Source organism: Trifolium pratense, linkage group LG3 (genome assembly GCF_020283565.1).
Source record: "Trifolium pratense cultivar HEN17-A07 linkage group LG3, ARS_RC_1.1, whole genome shotgun sequence".
Taxonomy (NCBI): domain Eukaryota; kingdom Viridiplantae; phylum Streptophyta; class Magnoliopsida; order Fabales; family Fabaceae; genus Trifolium; species Trifolium pratense.
The window spans coordinates 6,667,046-6,687,136 of NC_060061.1; the positions used below are offsets into that span (position 1 = coordinate 6,667,046).

At 31.9% G+C, this 20,091-nt stretch overlaps 2 protein-coding genes across 2 annotated transcripts; one reads left to right on the forward strand and one right to left on the reverse strand.

Annotated features, from left to right (window-relative positions):
- Nucleotides 1–12: 12 nt before the first annotated feature.
- On the reverse strand, nt 13–5,357 carry LOC123916002 (recQ-mediated genome instability protein 1). Its single transcript, XM_045967319.1, has 8 exons — nt 4,613–5,357; nt 3,703–3,873; nt 3,171–3,316; nt 2,883–2,974; nt 1,803–2,746; nt 1,293–1,403; nt 1,079–1,207; nt 13–975 (listed from the first exon to the last, which is right to left on the reverse strand). Exons 1-8 carry the CDS (start codon nt 5,072–5,074, stop codon nt 805–807), a joined length of 2,226 nt encoding a protein of 741 aa, XP_045823275.1. The 5' UTR covers nt 5,075–5,357; the 3' UTR covers nt 13–804.
- A 4,985-nt stretch (nt 5,358–10,342) lies between these two features.
- LOC123916003 (omega-hydroxypalmitate O-feruloyl transferase-like) lies at nt 10,343–14,563 on the forward strand. Its single transcript, XM_045967320.1, has 3 exons — nt 10,343–10,600; nt 10,696–11,134; nt 13,289–14,563. Exons 2-3 carry the CDS (start codon nt 10,709–10,711, stop codon nt 14,150–14,152), a joined length of 1,290 nt encoding a protein of 429 aa, XP_045823276.1. The 5' UTR covers nt 10,343–10,600; nt 10,696–10,708; the 3' UTR covers nt 14,153–14,563.
- Nucleotides 14,564–20,091: the final 5,528 nt, after the last annotated feature.

Below are 20,091 nucleotides of genomic sequence, written 5' to 3' on the forward strand. Positions count from 1 at the left end.
AGTGTCTTATAATCCATGTAAAAGAAACGTGTCCTATAGTTTAGTAAATGAAAATATTTCATCTTTTCAGGAGCACAATTACAAATTGAAATTGCAATACCAATTATCTTATAATCCAAGTGAAAGAAACTTGAGTTTCCTTTAAATGATATCTCCATTCGAGTTGTTCTAAAATAAAGTGAAAGATACCCTTGTACCCCCCCTCCTTCAGTCTTTTTTGGGGGGTCAATAGCCTATGACCAAGAGCTCTCATGGATTTGATCTCTGGTCAGTTTTTAAAACATTTGGGAAAAACGTAGTAAACCATACAAAACTAATGAGCTAAAAAGCAACAAAGCTAAAATTACTGACAAAAATTTACATTTCAAGTTAAATTACTAAAACATTTGTACATACATTAACTAAGTGCACCACCCCAACGGCAACATGATATACAGGGCAACCTGAGGTTAATGGGACGGCCATACCGTATTTTGATGAAGTTGGACACCACATTTTGATCAACTTTTCTCTGGACCTCGAATGTAAATGCCTTCCTTCAATCCACAGGTCAACTTGGAACCTTCACATCAGGCCAGATTGCAGCATCATTTCATCTCATACAGCCACATTTCTATAAGTCCATCTTAATTCTGCTAGAACTTTAGGAATCAAGAATTTTGGTGAAGTGTGAAGAACAGTTTATCGTCATCTTAAATATGTAAGGGCTGCTATGGCATGTTGCCATTCACATTGCGTTTGATGGTAACATTTTGAGCCTAACTCTCTCCCAACCAAATTAGGAAACGTTAGCCATTCAAATAATTATGGGGATAAAACAATTGTGTCTGAAGGGAAATGTTTTTGAGCTTGTGCAGGGTGATGAGACTTCAACCTTCTCAGAAGGGACCACGCATCAGATTTAGGACAGCCTTGACTCATGTCTAGAGCAAGTGGAAGGGAATATTTTCTATTTAATTCCACAAGTATTACTCCCTAGAGATAAAAAAAAAAAAAAAAAAAGTGAATTAACAGAATGAAGAAACAACTATTAATTTGCTGCTAGCTGACAACTGATACAAAGAAAGATTTATATTACCTCAAAGTTTGCTAAGAAAGCTTGGAATTTGCGCATAGTCTCCTTCATGTTCTGGGCTATATTCATGTCAGAAGAAGAAAGAGCCGCAGTGACCTCGACAGGAGAATAACCAATTCCTTTCTGTACAACCTAAAATATTTTATGAATGATCAACTTAGTACGGAAAAACGATAAAGCTCACACACTAAAAGCTTAAATTTTAGAACAAACTCACATCATGATCAATAAGGATTTCGGAAATAAGACTGCCGTCATCTACATATGCCTGAAGCTCGTAGGTTGTTCTTTTCTTAAACTGGAATCCTTTTACACCGGTTAGAAAGCACTACAAAAAAAATAATGGATTTATAGTATAGAAAAATAGAGATTGCAGAAAATAAGCATCAACTACGGCGTGCTCAAAAGAAAATATCATCCACGAACCAATATCACCATAGAATAGCAATTAATGCCTGATATTCAAATCTCACAAATATGAAGCTTTATACCTAGAGGTGAGAACAAGACATGTGGATTCAACTCAAAGAACTTTTGACAACAGCAGAGTATAACATGTTTGAACTTTTAACAACATAGCATCGTCGTAAAACATGTTGGTAGGTAGCTATTCTAACAACTCATATTGGCTAAACACTCTTTGAATACTGGTACTAAAATATGCACGAGCTAAAAACGAAAAAATCACTACCCAAAGAAAGAACATTGGACAGTTTAAACTCCTTACCTTAATTTTACCCCGAACCAGAGGATCTGTCTCCTTCATTGCAGCCCACTTGGCTGACAAACTAGCTAGGTATGTGAAAGGAACTTCTCGGTCTCCAGACAGTATGAGCGGATTGTCATTGGCATCATCCATCAGGATATCTTCATTGTTAAAAACAGTGGAGGAGGAAGATCCATTCAGAGGAGTATTATCTGTGACTACAGGAACTCTGTCCCTCTCTGTCTCAACTTTTTCAGAAACAGGAGAGCAGTCAATAGTCACAGAACTTTCTCCTGTTACATGAATGGTGTCTTCATGGGTCGTTGCAACATTTGAGTTCATATGAGAAGACCGGTTGCAAACAGAGTTTTCCCTGGTAATATTAGCAGTGTCTATATGCATCTCCTCAGCTATTGAAGAAGTCCGGTTACCAGTTGAACTATTATGGGACACAGGAATGGTACCCCACTGCATATCAATATTCATTGGCTCCACATTTGAAACCATGTGAGGTATTGAATTCGAAGTAGCAATTTGTTCATCCATAGGTGAAGCATCTTCAGTTGTCATTCTGGCACCCTGCTGGCGCTGCATATCAATATTCATTCGCTCCACGTTTGAAACCATGTGAGGTATTGAATTAGAAGTATCATTATGTGAACCCATGCGCGAATTATATTCAGTTGTTATACTGGCACCCCGCTGGTATTGCGTATCAATATTTATTGGCTCCTCGTTTGAAACCATGTGGGGTATTGAATTGGAAGTAGCATTTTGTGCACCCATGCGCGAAGTATATTCAGTTGTTACACTGGCACCCTGCTGGCGCCGCATGTCAATATTCGTTCGCTCCACGTTTGGAACCATGCGGGGTATTGAATTGGAAGTAGCATTGTGTGCGCCCATGCGCGAAGTATATTCAGTTGTTAAGTTATTACCAGTGTCAGGAATGTTGTGGCCGGTACCTGGTGTAAAACACATACATAAGGAGAAGATGAGATCAGAGTCAAGAATACTAAGACTGAGACCGGTTACATCATAGGTATGTACACCCTCGCTCACACGCATTTTTGTACTCTAATCTAGAAAATAAGGACTTACCTTGGTTGTTTGCCTGGACGGTATCAGTACTTGAAGGCCATGCAGCAAGAGTCGCTCGGGTAGCTAACGGAGGAAGCACTCCATTTCTGGTTCTGCATGACGATGACAAAGATTAACACATCAAGTTTTACCTATATACAGTAAAATAACATATTATAATAGTGTAGAAACCAGCAACAAACATAGAAACAACAAGAAAGTTTGCACCAATTTAGCATCCCTGTAAAATATAAATTTCCATTGTTCATATCAGTCTGAATAATCCTATTGGAATAATTTAACTTGTACCTGTTTCCCCTTGCTGGCTTATTAAGTTCATCAACCAGCCTCTTTCGAGCTGCATCCAGCCGCTCAACTAATCCCCCCAATACTTCAATGGTTTCAGGAACCAGCATCAAAAGTCCACGGCGCACTTGTACATTTGAGATTGCGACCTACAAGTACCAATAGATCCCTCAAGTTCACCCTTACTCAGGGAGAAAAGCAAATATGCATGCATCAATAGCAGATGAAAATGATAAGCAAAGAGACGACCCCTAGAAAACTAAAACTAAGAATGGACTGTTACTTATTTGATTGAGCGTTTGAGCTGATACCATATACCCAGATCTATTATTTAAATCCACCAAAAGTAATACATCCAAATCAGTACTGTTACAAAATTATCTAATCTAACTATAATAAACCATGCAAGAAATAATCCAATAAGAGCAAGTTTAAATGTAGAAAATAACTTATTCCTTCAGGCCAAATAAAAGCATTATTGGCATGTATTTGTATTCAGATGAAAAGAAAGGATGAGTTATGGCTTTGAAGAAACCTTTAAACCAGAAGACGCACAGACGTCAAGAGCTTTAATAGGCCTGTACTCCATTCCAAAGACTCTTTGAATACCATCAGTCATTGACAACTTCAAGCACCTTTTAAGCCCTGGAGGAGCTTCTTGATATCTGCTTCGTAGAGGACAAGTGATATTGAGAATTTCATCAACCTGCCAATGCATTCGGGTATAAAATCTTCAGGTTCCACAAACAAGATTGATGGATAAATGACACACGGAAAATACATATCATCAACCATCTAAGCAAAAATTACTTAGCCCAATGTCAATCACATATGAGCATAATTTTTATCCCATCAACCTAATTATGATGCTACATAGTATGATAAACAATTAATTATCATTAATTAAAGTGGCACTGATGACCATTTTGCAATTGTCCCAAAACACAATTTGAACTTCATTCAAGCTCTTAACACTGAACCGATATCTCATGGACTGATAAAAGGATTAAAAGTAATGATCAAATTCAAATTAAATTATTAAATCATAATAATAAAATGAAAAAATATAACTAATTAACTTAATCGTTGAACGGGACGAAATCAATACCTGCAAAACGTAGGGACCAGGGAGAACATCTAAAAGGATTAAAGTAATGCTCAAATTCAAATTAAGTTAAATGTTTTTTTATTACCAAAATGCATAGGGTGAAACAATAAATTCCATTCCAATTACATTCCAGTAAGTGTAGCTCAATTGTGTGAGCCTAGCTAGTAGGCTACTTGAGCAAAAAATAAAATAAAACCCCCTTCCACATTAGTACTAACTTGTGGAGTGCAATTCAACAAAAATGTGATAATGAAGTGCAGAAAACAATAATAATTGTAACAATAAGGTGAAGAATATAACTAATTAACTTAATCGTTGAACGGAACGAAATCAATACCTGCAAAACGTAGGGACCAGGGAGAACATCGAGATGCATAGACTCGACATTGGGAGGAAGAACACCGGAGCCACAGAAATTGAGATCGGAAAATAGAAACTGCTCGAAACAGAGTTTGGCTTTTGTAGCAACATCAAACCCTTGGAAGCCATTCACCGAATCCCCTAGTTCGCGAAGACAAGTAGCAAGCGAGTCTCTCTTCAAGCCAAATCCAAGGCCGCGAAGAAAATCGTTGACTGGACAATCGGAGGCCTGAGGTTCGGGAATAGGCGGAGGAGTAACCAGGTCATCAGAGATGTCGATGAAGTCATCATCGGAGATTTCGACGGCTGGTGAGGGAAAATTGGAGTTGTTTTCAGTTTGATGTGTGGCTGTTTGAGGTTGTGGCTGCGGTTGAACTGATTCGGCGGCGGCGGCGTCTTCTTCGTCGTCGTCGTCGAGCCTGAGACGGCGTATGTGCATTTTTTTTTTCTCAGCGAGAAGAAGAATAGAAGCTTTTTTTGAAAATGTCTTCGTTCCCCTTTACGGGAATGAGCGGGAATAATATAGGTTATACAATTTTCTTAAAGTAAAAAAGGGAGGGGCAAATAGAAATTCACACACAATCATAACCTCAAGTTCGTATTACATTGTAACAATACTTTAATCAAAGAAATAATAGAACTCAATTCCGATATTCTTTGAGGATTAGCTTGTATGGTGTTCACTACGACTTTGGAGTCACTTTCACAAAAAATATTAGATCATCCTTTAGATATGGCTTCCCACATAGCCTCCAAAATAGTCATAATTTTGCTCTCCGCAATGGTAAGTTTATGCATACATTTGTTTGTGCCCGCAGCAACAAAAAAACCATCGGAATTTCGCATACACCAACCCTACCTAGCCCGCAACGCTTGAATTATGTGAAAGACTCGCGTCAACATTACATTTCCACCATTCGTTGTGAGATTTCTGCCATTGCAGCTGATCTGTAGCATGCCAAATTGGTTGATAAATAGGATCTGCAGTTAGAGATGAGAATAGGCTAGGTCGAGCTAGGTTTTGGCAAGCCTGAGCCTAGCCTGTCAAAAAATCGAATGTCTGAGCCTGACATGTGGCCTACCATAAGCTTAATTTTTAGGCGTGAGTCCGTCCTTTTGAAAGTCTGATGTGGCCTGTTAGCCTGTTTAAAAGCTTATTTCATATGAACATATTTAAATAAATAATTATATTTATTTTTAAATATACTTATGAACAGATAAATCAATGTTCTTTTTAATATTTAGCATGATATTTTAGAGAATTTAACTATATATGTCATCATATTTCAATTCTAGTTTATAATAATACATTTATATATATTAAAACTAATGTAGATTAATAAACTTAAACTACTCAAAAAGTTAATAGATTTATAATTTAATAAAAGTACAAATTTTAATATATAAATAATAATCATAGTAAAAATATTATTCATATTAAGTTAAATAGGCCGGCCTAGTAGGCTTCAAAGGCTTTTTTAGTGGCCTGCGACCTGACCTTTTTAACTAAATAGGCTTATAAAAAAGTCTTGTCCTTCTCTATTTAAAGAAATAGGCTGACTTGGCCTGAACCTATGTAGTCTAGGCCATAAGCCCCTGTAGGCCGTCCTGTCCATGAAGTTTGTTTTCACACTTTTTAGTCCCTGAAGTTTCATAAGACAATGTTTTTAGTCCCTACATTTCTGAAGGATTGGTACGCACGAGTTGAATGAAAAGTAGGGACTAAAAACATTGACTGATGAAACTTCAGGGACTAAAAAGTGTGAAAACAAACTTCAGGAACTAAAATGAAAGTTCTGGGAAACTATAGGGAGCAAAAACATATTTAACCCTAAAAAAATAGTGATTTTTATCAATTAAAAATTTCTAATATGGATATTTAACTTATTGAATGTCAAATCACCCTTTTAATTCATAAAAAGATGAATTTAAAATAACGATTTATTATTTTTAATTAAATTATCATAATTTTTATAAAAAAAAAAAGAAAAAGAAAAAAACACTTTTTTTTAAAGTTAAAACCGACTCAAAGTCTAACACTCTTGCTTTACTAGTGGAGCTTTGGACCGTTCATTGTGTCATGTGGTATTTCAAATACGGGAGTATCTTCAATAGAAAATCTTTGAATTTATTTTCTTCCTTTCTAGGGGTATTTTACTTGTATTTTTTATTTTTTTTTTACAAAATTTTACTTGTATTTTATTCTTTAAATCTTATCCTTTCACCAACAAGTTGATTGGCGGGTATTACCATTACTACAGATTTTCATTTTACTTTTTTTAAAGGCAAATATAATATTATTCTGCACAAGATGAATAGAGGTCGGAAAAACGGAACTACAAAAGATGCCATATATAAGCGGAACATTAATGAAATTTCGGGAATTCATTGAATTTTATCGGTTGAGATCAGTGATGGATCCAGACCCTGATTCAGGGGATGCAAACTTTTACGTTACAATACAGGGTCGGTCTAAGGGCCAAACAACGCAGATAAAGATTTTCATATCTACTTGATTGATCAACATGTTTCCTATTTCCAGTTTACACGTTTTCTTTATTTTTAGTGCATGAATCTCAATAAGTGTAATGATATCTTCTTCTTTTTCAATTTTACAAATTTATGATAGTTAATATTTTTAGTTGAAACACATATAAGATAACTAAATTTCGTTTATATTTAATATTGGAGTAGTAAACATGTTAAGATAACTCATGGAATCATTTTAAATTCCGAAAGGCTTGTAGTCCTAGAGTTTTGTATAGAGTTGAAAGTTCGGGAATTCATATTGAATTTTATTTGTTGAGATTAGTGGCCAGACCATGATTCAGGGATGTAAACCTTAACGCCACACAAAGATTTTAACCTCAAAATTTTGAAGCAAAAAAAGGCCTCGAAATAGTTTAATTTAGCTATAAATATATAATATATGACAATTGAATTTTAAGTATTTTTTAGTTGAGTCGGTCGTTGAAGGCCCCAAATTCTTTTTTACTCAAGTTTAATCCAAATTATAAGAGATTTTTTTGAATATTTTGATTTTTCTTTTTATAAAGAAAAAGTTATAATTTTCTAGATGTATTTATTGTTTAAATTACTAAGTAACTATCTGGCCATCAGTTTAATCTAGTGATAAAATTTTGAGAATTTATAACTAACGAGGATAGGTTCTATGATCTATCATTGTAATATTTTCATAATTATACATATGAATACTTTTGAATTTTTTCAAAAAATAATGAGTAAAAGAAATCAATATCAATTAATTTGAATAGAAATAAATAAAATATGGTCACATAACATTAAAATAATAAAAAAAATTACACAAAGTGTACGTGAAATGAAAGAATTTAAATTAAATAAAGAATAATGCTAGCAACACACTCTTTTAACAAACACACTCCAACACACTCTCTTTTATTGGTTGAAATTCACATGGGTCCCATAAAAAAATGTGGACTCATATAACTTTTATGGGACCCATATAAATTTTAACCAATAGAAGAGAGTGTGTTAGAGTGTGTTTGTTAAAGAGTGTGTTGCTAGCACTCCTCTTAAATAAAATGTCAACAAGCAAAATCAAAGTATAGAAAGTTTACTAAGAATATGGCTTTTAAAGTATACGAAACACGTGGTCGTTTAGCTGTAGGTGCAGTAAGAACCGGGTGGATGCAACATTAAAAATTCAAGGGTTGCACGGTGCAATTTTCTAGAGAATTATGGGCATAGTTTTAAAAACTCAGAGGGTGCAGCTGCACACCCTCGGCCAAGTGTAGGTCCGCTCTTGGTCGAGATATATTAAGTGTGAGTTAAAATTTTATATTAGATGAAATAGTTGGGATGCAGATTTGCTGCAGTAATTTTTCACGCAGTTTTGATTCTGGCCGTTGATTGTTGATCGGACGATCCAGATCAACGCAGTTATAAAATCACTTAAATCAATCTTGATCACACAGTTTAGATCGGACGGCTGTAATTTAAAACAGCGTGAAAACTGTGTGAAACCAAACAGCAGGAAATCTGTTTCCAATTAGTTGAGGTTAAAAAACAAATAAGTGATGTACCAAAAAAAAAACAAATAAGTGAGTGAACTCATATACTCAATATCTTTAAGTTTGTTGGTGAATACGTGGTGTCCAATATTCACTTGAGTGGTTGCCCATAGCCTAATGTGCCGATCTAATTCAATGGACTTTCCTTTATAGTCCAACAGTTGTATCTAAGGCTGATTTGAATTCGACTTGATGGAGGAAGGGAAGAGATTTGTGGTGTTGGATCAAATGTGAAGAGTCTCACACTTGAGAAGATGTATTGGGATATATCGAGTGTGTGTTGGGTCATCACGAGGGGGCAGTCAAAGGGATCATCCACATTGGGCTTAAGAACAACTCTACAAGTGAGTTTGACATCATACACTTACCAAAAACCTTAAGGTGTTAGGTTTATGGGTCCTCTCACTTATAAAATGTTCAACCTCCACTTTTCTAAGCAATGTGGACTTAACCACTCACACTTGCCACAACAATCTCCCCCTTAAGTGTGAGTCCATCCACTCTGGGATATGCTCCCCCTCAAACGGAAGCTTTCTTCATCCTACACTTGTACCGTCGTAATCGTAAGCCACACTGCTCTATGTGACTCGCCGCCTGACCGTCTCAACTCAATAAAACTCCCCCTCATAGCACAACAATATGACTAATTAAAGCAATGTATTTTTTAAGAAGTAAAACATTTTATTTTAAACAAAAGAAATTGATGAAAACGTATCCATTACCTGTAATTTTTACCTTTTATTTAATCAAAACAAAGGGGAAAGGACTTTCCAAACATGTTACTAGAGGCAACAAGATCAGAACCATCATAATTCATATAAGTCCCCATACTGTGTGCTATCCAAACCACCAACAACACATCATTTGTTGCATTATACACATGGCACTATGTTGAAGAACACCACCTTACATTGTTGACAAACAATTCAACTTTCATTAAACCATTGCAAGAATTTATGAACAATCGATATGATTGATATCACATAAGGATAGGTACGTTAGAAACGTAAATATTCGGTACTCCTTCTGTATAGGATGAGAATAGGCTAAGCCAAGCTAGATTTAAGTCTGATCTATCAAAAAATTTAAAACCTAGTTAAATTTGAGATATATTTTATTATAGACTTATTTTTTAGACTTCAATATAGTTGAAATCCATTTCAATAATTCATGATGAATATACTCGCTACCTTGAAATTTTTGGTGAAAATCTAGTATATTTGATATGATGGTAGGCATGTCAGAATCTCGTTGACCCAATCATAGTAGGTATGATGAATATACTCGCTACACTTTATAACTTGTTCAAAATTACAGGAGATTACGGTGATTCTGTCATACTCACTGTGAAATATATATGTTAGAATAGAAAATATTATAATATTATTTGTTGAGAAAATATCTCGATTTGGTTTGTTTATTCTTAGCCCTATAATAAAGGGATTTAGTTTAGATTTAAATTTATTCACTTGGTTATAAATATCAAGGTAGTATCATACTGTTTGATTAATGTAAATAATGTAAATATTGTAATTAGGGTTATTGACATCATTATCAATAATATTCTATTGTTCTTTATTATTTTCTCCTATTCTTTAACTTAAATTACCCAAATTTCAACAATATATCATAGAGTCTGACAATTGATTGCAAATAGAATAAATGAAACAATGAAATATATATATAGCAGAAAACACATTTATTGGACAGACTAAATTGGGTTGTCATATCATATAACTTCCCAACTGTGTTATTGTCATGCTGTCACCAATTTTTTTAGCTAGGCTCTTCCTATATAACTTGATTGAAAGAATCGAGAAACATGCACCAATCTCAGTTCTTATATAATAACTTTCTGTCTGCTTAAGTTTTCTGCATTGAAATTTCCTTAACAACTTATTAGTTTCATATTGGTATGTTATTTCCTTGCATGCATTGTCATATACATAAAGACTCTTTTGTAACATGTTGGTACTAATTTCACTATATATTTTTTAATTGTCAACAGGTTATTTTATCTAATGGCAAACAAAATGAATATAAAGTTAGGAGAACCAACTCTTGTTCTTCCTGCAGAGCCAACAAAGAAGGGACTATACTTTCTTTCAAACCTTGATCAAAACATAGCATATCCAGTTCGTACAATTTACTGTTACAAGTCATCTTCAAAAGGGAATGAGGATGTTGCAAAAGTCATTAAGGATTCCTTGTCAAAGATTCTTGTTCACTACTATCCTATGGCTGGAAGGTTGACAATAAGCTCAGAAGGAAAGTTGATAATAGATTGTACTGAAGAAGGTGTTGTGTTTGTTGAGGCTGAAGCAAATTGCATGATGGAGGATTTGGGTGATATGACAAAGCCTAACAATATTGAAATTCTTAGAAAACTTGTTTATGATGTTCCTACTGCAAAGAACTTACTTGAGATACCTCCTCTTCTTATTCAGGTACCTGTCATGAAATTGTTTCTGCATTAATTTATAATTAAGCTCATGTTTTGGATTATTTCTCATGAAAAGTATGCTTAAATAACACACACACACACTCCTCTTTATAAAAGGTTCTCTAAATGTATATTTGGACAGGACAAGGGTAATTAGAAATTCTAGTGAAATTATAATTCAAATGTTTCTGTTGAATTTTTTGGGCTATTTTATAAAAAATTTAGAAGTTTTGAGATAGAAATATAAATATACAAGAAAAGGTTATATAAATGATAATTTTAAAAATTTGAGTAAAATTTAAAATTTCAAAAAGTTGAAGGACCAATTTCAAAAATATGAAAAATAGTAACTAATTTGCAATTTAAAAAAATTGCAGGGACCAATTTGAAAATTAATAGGGTCTTGTTTGCAATTTTGGAAAATTATATGGATCCATCTGCAAATTTTGAAAAATAAATAGGGACTAAGGTGTAAGTTTTTTAAACATATGCAAATTATTTTCATCAAATACAATATAAGAAAGTTGTAGTGTGTGTTTGGTTTGGTGGCGAAGATAACTGAGTTTGGGAGAATTGAGTTTAAGAGAATTGATTTTGGTTAAAAGTGAGTTGAACAGAATTGATTTATGTTTGGATACATTTGTATAAGTGATTCTCACCAATTTATATTGTTTGGATAGTTTAAATCAAAATTGCTTTTGGAGTGGCTAATTACCAAAATGGGTTTTTAATATGAAACTTTTTTTTTTTGAAATATACCTCCTTTTAATTGCTTTAAAATATTCCTTCCTCATTTTTAGATACATGAGTAATTTTTTTAATTGTCACATATTATAAAAATATTCACCGAGTCATTGTCCTTTTTATGACGGAAGAAAGAGTAATTTATTTGTACCAAAAAATAGGATTCTTATAGTATAGAAACTATTGAGCACCGCACCGACCACCGTAAAAACAAATTGATTGTTGTTTTGGTTGAAGCTTGAAGATAAGCGTTTTTCTCACTTTTCCTCTCCTCTCTTTTTATTTTTTTTCTCCATCACTCAATACCTGTTAATGGCCTCAAGCTTTCAAAGGAAAAAAAAAAAAATCAGATATGGGTTTCAAAGGCAAAGAGAAATTTGTAGCTGGTTGAAGTGGTGAATATGGGTGATGTGAATCAGAAAGCAGTTTGTAGAAAATTGGAGAGTAAAACGAGATAGATCTAAGGGAAATCAGAGAGATGGAGGTGAGGGCAAAAATGGAAGAAAAATGAGTATATTAACTACCAACTAACAGTAAAGAAGAATTGATTTTGGGCTCAACGCAGAAGCTATAAATTGGAGCTTCTCATAGAATTGAGTTTGGAAGACAGAATCGATTTGGGAAAAGTGAACCAAACATGTTGCAAAACTAAGAAATCACGGTGAAGGCTTGCAAACTCACGTCCATGTGTTGCAAACGCCTAACCAAACAGGCACGTAGTACTTGGAAAAGTAAAAATTGACCTTATTTAAAAAACTGTCATGTGTTCAAAATAAGGACATTTAATATCCAAAATTTATGTAACTCGGCCGAAATAATACATAATTGAGTCGGTTACTTTCTTTTGTGACACAAATTTCACTTTTCTTGTGAGCCACCGTCATATATGAACCAAGCCAATTTACTTTAAAAATAAAATATTATTTGACAGGACATCATTACACTTCAACCAATGTTAGAATTTTCTTTACTTACTATTTAATGTCAACTTTTGGCTCCAAAACTCAAATTCAAAGGGTATATATGATATGCCATTTAAGTATATTTAGGAGGATACATGTAATTTTCACTTATATATAAAAAATGTTTCATAAGTTTTTTTAAGACTAATGTTACTTATTAATTAGTATGTTACGATAGTAGTGAGTGTTTTAATCATGTACATTTTTTTCAAATTTCTTCAAATGTTATGTTCAACCGCTTACTCAGACAAAGATAATTACATATATGTTTGATATTAAGATGGATATGTCAGAGTTATAGTGATTTATCACAATTTTCAGAAACTACAAAGTGTAGCTTTTAAAAAATCACGGTAAATCACCGTGGTTCTGACATACTCATAATACCAAACATAGGTTAAGTTATGTAACAATGTCATGTATTTAAGTTTGAGCTAAACCTTCTTTTTCAGGTGACAAAGTTCAAATGTGGAGGATTTGTTTTGGGGGTAAATGTGAATCATTGTATGAATGATGGTATAAGTGCTATGCAATTTGTTAACTCTTGGAGTGACATAGCAAGAGGACTAGACTTAAAAATCCCACCATTTCTAGACAGAACAATACTCAAATCACGTAATCCTCCACAAATAAACTTCCCACACCATGAATTTGCTGAAATTGAAGATTTATCAAACACAAACAAATTAATTCAAGAGGAAGAAGAAATGGTCTACAAGTCCTTCAATTTCAATGAAAGCAAACTTGAACTTCTGAAGAAAAAGGCCACAAAAGATGGTATTGTGAATAAGTGCTCAACTTTTGAAGCACTTTCAGCCTTTGTTTGGAGAGCTAGAACTAAAACTTTAAATGTGCATCCAAATCAAGAAATGAAACTACTTTTTGCTGTTGATGGAAGATCGAAATTTGTTCCACAAGTACCAAAAGGGTATTTTGGTAATGCAATTATTTTGTCAAATGCTATGTGTAAAGCAGGTGAATTATTGAAGAATCCATTATCATTTAGTGTGGAAGTGATTAAAAGAGCAATTGAGATGGTGACTGATAGTTACATGAGATCTGCTATTGATTACTTTGAAGTTAAGAGAAGTAAGCCTTCTTTAACATCAACACTTTTGATTACAACATGGACTAGGTTGTCTTTTCATGAAGCTGATTTTGGTTGGGGGAAACCTACGAGTTTTTGTCCTGTTACTTTGCCACAAAAGGAAGTTATTTTGTTCTTACCACATGGTGAAAATACAAGAAGTATAAATGTGTTTGTGGGTTTGCCTGCTTCTACTATGAAAATATTTGAAAAGAATATGGAGATGTGAATGGAGCATTAATCGGATGAAGGAATTATGAATGTTTATAGTATACCTAATAATATTATTAAGATATACTACTATCTATATACTATTATCTTCGGCTCTAACTATAAGAAAAAATTGAATCAATAAAAATTGATATATTTGGTACAAATTTTAGACCAAATACATTATTATTTTGTTGACCCAATTTTTTGTTATACTTAAAGATCATATATAGTGTATACTTTTTATTTGTTTTCTTTTTGTTTTACATTATTACAAAGTTATATCATATGTGGCCTACAATGGTAGACTACGTTTGTTGCTGATAGATGTTGATGTTTCATATGTAATAATAATGGACTTTTCATGTCATATTTCTCTCTAAGTCAAAAATATTATGGGTCAAAATCATTAAAAACTTATTAGAAAAACAAAAAATTATTTTAACAATTTGACAACTTTCTCTCTCTTACTCATAGTATATTTTTATTCTCTCTTTTCCTTTTTCTCTCTCCATTTTTTTGCCAATAAAAATTGACAACAACCAAATTGTCCCAAAAGTTGTTAAAACTAGTCATTTAAATATCATCCCTCTTAAAAAAAAAGAAGGAAGATAAAGGTGTGATAACTCTTGCTAATGTGACTTACCCTATTAGTTTTCCTCCTAATAAACTCAACTTTCTGTTGAAAAAAAAAACGTCTACTCTTCTCAAGAATGTGAAACCAAAATTATATTTGGCATCAATTATAATGATAAAATACAATCGACAATATTCAATGTTTAGATCCCATTTTAAAATAGGGTTTTGTTAATATGTGCATATTATGGCACATGTTAAGGTATCATAATATAAAAAATTCAACATTTAATAATATAATTTTTATGTTATGAATAATATGTAATGAATGCCCATTATGGGGTAGGTTTTCTTGTCCCCTAGTGTGTCCTATAAATGACACTCTTATTTCCATGTAAATACACACTTGTGAATAAGTCTATAAGTCTATTCCTTTCTCTTCTTCTTCTCTATTCTTCCATATTATTGTTCATGCTTAGGAATAGTTTATAACACGTTATCAGCACGAATGATCTCACCAACTGAGACATGTAATTCTTGTTAATCTATTTTTAATATGTATATAAATTTTATTTTTTGTATCGATGATTATAGGCTATACTGTTATAATTCCATCATTTGGAATCAGTGCCTTATAGATACATTTAATCACTACTAGTATTTTGTGAATTCATATATAATAAAGAATCACGAAAGATTCACAGATGATTTTGGAAGAATTCAAATTCTTCTAGATAGTTTATTGGTATAGCTTAAATCAATTGAATGTTGGCCACTCACACATGACTACGGGTAGACCTGAATCCAACACATATTAAGGGTTCGAAAATTATTCTGGAACTGAAAGAAGAATATATTTGTTTATGCTGTTATAGTTGTTAATTCAATATACCTAAACATATATGCAGTGAACATATAAGGATGCAATTTTTTTATATGTCGTAAACATGTAATTATGTTTTTGTTTTTATAATTTATTTATTCCTTGTTTCTTCAAAAAAAAAATAAAAAAAAATAAAAAAAATAAAAAAAAAATTATTTATTCCTTATATATTCAAGAAGAATATATTCATGCATCCCCGAAGGATTGCACAAGATATTATTATTATACAATTCCTGAAGAACTGAAGAATTCAAAAGCAACTCATATTATTCTCTATGAATTCCTGAAGAATTCAAAAGGGTAGTTGCGGAAGAACTCAACATTATGCTATGTGAATTCCAGAAGAATTCAAAAAAATGGTTAATCCCTGAAGGATTGATTAGAGAATTAATTTTATTGTTAAAATATATTAAAACTTAATTTTTTCCATCATGAATTCCGGAAGAATTCACTATTAAGAAGTCTTACCGTCTATTATGATCTTAGTTCCGGAAGAACTTACGAATCTCAATTTTATTATGAATTCCATAAGAATTCAATTGTCATATATACCCTGATAAATTTTTATTTGTTTAGAATTTTGAATTCAATCAATTTTTATTATCAAATATTGTTTCTATAACCTATATGTCATCGATATGCCAATTTTTTTATTGACCGTAAATACATACGATATGTAATTATTATAAAATTTTGACAATTAAGGCAATTGAATGGAATTTGTATTAAGAAAGAAAAATACAAGGGATATGATACTCGTATTAGTTATTTCTTTTAATGGTAGTTCATTCTTTCTTTTATTTTATCTATTCATTTCTTATATCAGTTAGAATATGTATTATGACCAATTAATTCCATTAATTTTGTCACCTTTGATTTCTTATGACAACTAATTCCTTGATGAACGTTATTATCATTATTTTCTAAAAGTTAATAAAGGAATTTAATATTATTATTTTTTTTTATCCTCTATTTCATGCTAATATTCTTTATCACAGTTTTTTCATTTAGATGATGTGTTAATAATATTTAATCCTGATAAATTTTAGAAGAATTCAATGTTAAAGCACTCTTGAAGGATTGCTCAAATATTGATCTTTGGTTTTGTTTATGAAGATCAACTATGGTATAGTTCCCGAAGGACTATAGAAGATAACCTTAATATTGAAGCAAGTGACTTCTCAAATAATGAATATTATATAATTGTGTTGGACATTTGGACATAGTTCTTGAGGAACTAGAAACTTAATATCACGCATCCCTGAAGGATTGCGCAAAGAATGAATTACTCTTGAATACTATGAAGATCATTTGTGATATAAAATTTAATAGACCATTCATGAAGGATTGTGCAAAGAGTGAATTGTTTTTTATTACGAAAGTCTTGTAAGATAGTTTTGCATAGCATCCTTGAAGGATTGCTCAAATGATCATTGCTTATACAGTTCATTTGTATATAAAATGTTATGTCTCTTGAATATGCTCTTGAAGTAGCAAAATTGAGAAAATAACCAAACGGAACAATTCCTTTCTTATATTTTAATACACTTGGTGTTGATAAATAAATTTATATCGAGCATTAATCCCACGGCAATTTGTTCGGTACGTATTGTTCACTATCCTTTTATTTACCGTTGGATTCTATGTTTTTCAAACTCATGTTAGATTATTAATTTTTTCTTCTAATGATCTGATTTTGAATCACCTTGTTATTTTTCTATGTATATAATTTTTTTTTATTTTTTTTACTCAATGTAATAATAAATCTCAGAGCTATGATTTATACTTATCAGTTATATTTATGACTTTACTCCATGTTACTGCTTATAAGTTGCCATGATTTTATTTCTCAACAATTAATTTAATTATTTATGGTTAAGCAACATATAATTATTTTATTGCCAATTTATCAGTTACCATGTTTAGTTTCTTTGACTTGGTATAGAAAACGATTTAATCAATGATTTGCATAAGTTACGTATGGTTTAATTATTTTGTGGCCTAATTTTGAATATTAGTTTTAATTGAAATCAATATATCAAGAAATAGGTGTAGTGATGTTGAATATATCTTTTTATTATGAGACATATTTTGGATAAAATAAGTGTAATGAAAAAGTTTTAAACCAGAAGTTTATACTACACTTATATATATATTAATGCAATCGAATCACAAATTATTGTAAACCAGAAGTTTACAAGTCATATTAAATTTATTGTTGGCAAACCGGTTGGGTTATCCCGGATTTATTATGATGCGAAAAAGAAATTCTATAAATATGTATTGAAGGGCCCGAAGTTCCTTCATTCTAATAATTTTTGTGTTACCAGTTCCCAAAAGAAATTGATAATTTGAGAAATTAGACCATTTAGACATTTTGTGACTTAAATTGATGCATCAACTAAATTGGTCAGATGTATGTTGTTAACTCACAACCAGAAGTTTGTGAAAATGTTTTCTCAAATAGTGTTGCTAAGATATAAATTTCTAAATTTTTAGAAGATATTTGATAAGTATCGTATGTCAGTTGAAATTGATAGAATATGATCATACAAGAAAACAATGGACTTGAAGATCCATTCTTTAGATGTCTAAAGTTTAATTACATGACCGATACTTATGAGATCATGACTTCTAATTTTATATTTTGGGAACATTCAAACATGGTATGTGAGATAATGATTCGCATCAAGCCAACAAGTTATTACGAGTTCTCCCCTAATTTACAATTTGAACATTGATTTATAAACATGATTCCCATATAATCATTTTTGGATGTATTGTGTATGTGCAATTGCTCCAATATAATGCATTTAAATAGGTAGTAAAAGAATATTGGGAAAATAATTTTTATATGAATCTCCAAATTGAGCCAATAATTGGAGATATTTTTACAGCCCTGTAGGCTGGTTATCAATTGGTGAATTAGTTTTCCCAATATTAGGGGGAGATAATAAGCAGCTAAAAATATGAACTAGAAGTTCAATTGAAATGTTTGAAATAAATTATTAATTGTTATTTTGATCCTCTTAGAAATCAATATGAACCAGAAGTTCAAAAAGATAACTCATTTGCAAAGTTTATGAAATCAATCAACAGCTGCTAATGCTCCAATAAAAATGAATGTCCTTGTTGGACAATTTAATATTGCAAATGATTCTTAACCACGCTTGAAGCATGGTAAGCAAATCAGTTTCAAGGATAAATTCCTCAAATAAGATAAGGAGCTAAAAAAAAGAAAGATGACCCAAGTGAGGATATGAAAATCTCAAAAGAGCATTTGACATAATTGATTTTTCAGTTCCAGAAGAACTTATTAGGTACCTAAAATTTATGAAAATAAAGAGATCTCAATAAATTATGTCATGAATGGAATACGATGAAACCGAGATGAAGTCAACGTTGACAATATTTTTGCACATAATAAAGCGCTATATATGTGATAAATGACAATGAGGATCATAAATCAAAGTCTATTAAGGATTATAGACAATAAAATGATTGACTAAATAGATAGACGCAATTGATACAAAATTAAACTAGCTTTGCAAAGCGAAATATTTTTGGACCCGTAGTCCATTTCATCTGCAGATGAAAATAATTCGATATGAATAAGTTTTCAAGAGAAAAAATAATGGAAATAAAATATTTAGAGTTTGAGTTCTTATTCAAGTATATTGATAAATGTCTATCATTGATTTTCAAGAAGCATAACTTGAAGTGAATTCAAAAAAAAAAAAAAAAATTAATTAAGTTGAGTAGCATATGAAATACTCAATTCATGTGAAATATGTGTTTTAACGTATTTGACTGGCTCACTTGATAATGATGATCCCGGAAGGATTTAGTTATATTTGACAATGAATTTTTTATATCTGAGGCTTATATTGATGATAAAAATATCATTAAGACTCCTGAAGAGCTTATGAGATATTGTTATTTTTCTTACAAAATAAGTAATTGAAGAATGCTTCGTGAATCATGAACCTTATATAAAACATGATTCTATATGAAATTGTTGAAAGTTCATCAATAGTGAACTACTAATTGGTCATGAAGTACCATATATTAAATGCTAATATATTTGTTGAGAAATATCATTTACTATAAATATTATCAGAACTCCTGAAGAGCTTCTGAAATTCGTAGATTAAAGAAATATGTTGGATGCGCAAAGTTTGACATGGACAAAAGTATTAGAACAGTTTGACATGGACAACTCTGTTGTGTACTAAAATGGTTGCGATGTCATTTGCAAAGATCGTGTAATGCATCTAGAAAATGATGAACAATTTGAATTGGTCCTGAAGTACCATATCTTAATTCAATTAAGGACACTGATATATTTTACTATATATAGTTATAGTTATACATGTCGTGATATTTTATTCAGCTAACACAGATATTGGACAAAGTCAAGCATAATATTTATACCTTAAAGAAACACCAATATCATCCAATCGTGTGAAGATTTCAGCACTACATCAAGCAAGTTGAGA

Bases quoted from the DNA above. Each gene is read 5' to 3' on its own strand.
- LOC123916002 (XM_045967319.1), bottom strand. From the start codon at position 5,074: ATGCACATACGCCGTCTCAGGCTCGACGACGACGACGAAGAAGACGCC. The intron at 3,874-4,612 runs GTATTGATTTCG...ATGCATTGGCAG, and splicing joins CTGGTCCCTACGTTTTGCAG to GTTGATGAAATTCTCAATAT. The intron at 1,404-1,802 runs GTAAGGAGTTTA...TTTTTTTTGTAG, and splicing joins TGGTTCGGGGTAAAATTAAG to TGCTTTCTAACCGGTGTAAA.
- LOC123916003 (XM_045967320.1), top strand. From the start codon at position 10,709: ATGGCAAACAAAATGAATATAAAGTTAGGAGAACCAACTCTTGTTCTT. The intron at 11,135-13,288 runs GTACCTGTCATG...CTTCTTTTTCAG, and splicing joins TACCTCCTCTTCTTATTCAG to GTGACAAAGTTCAAATGTGG.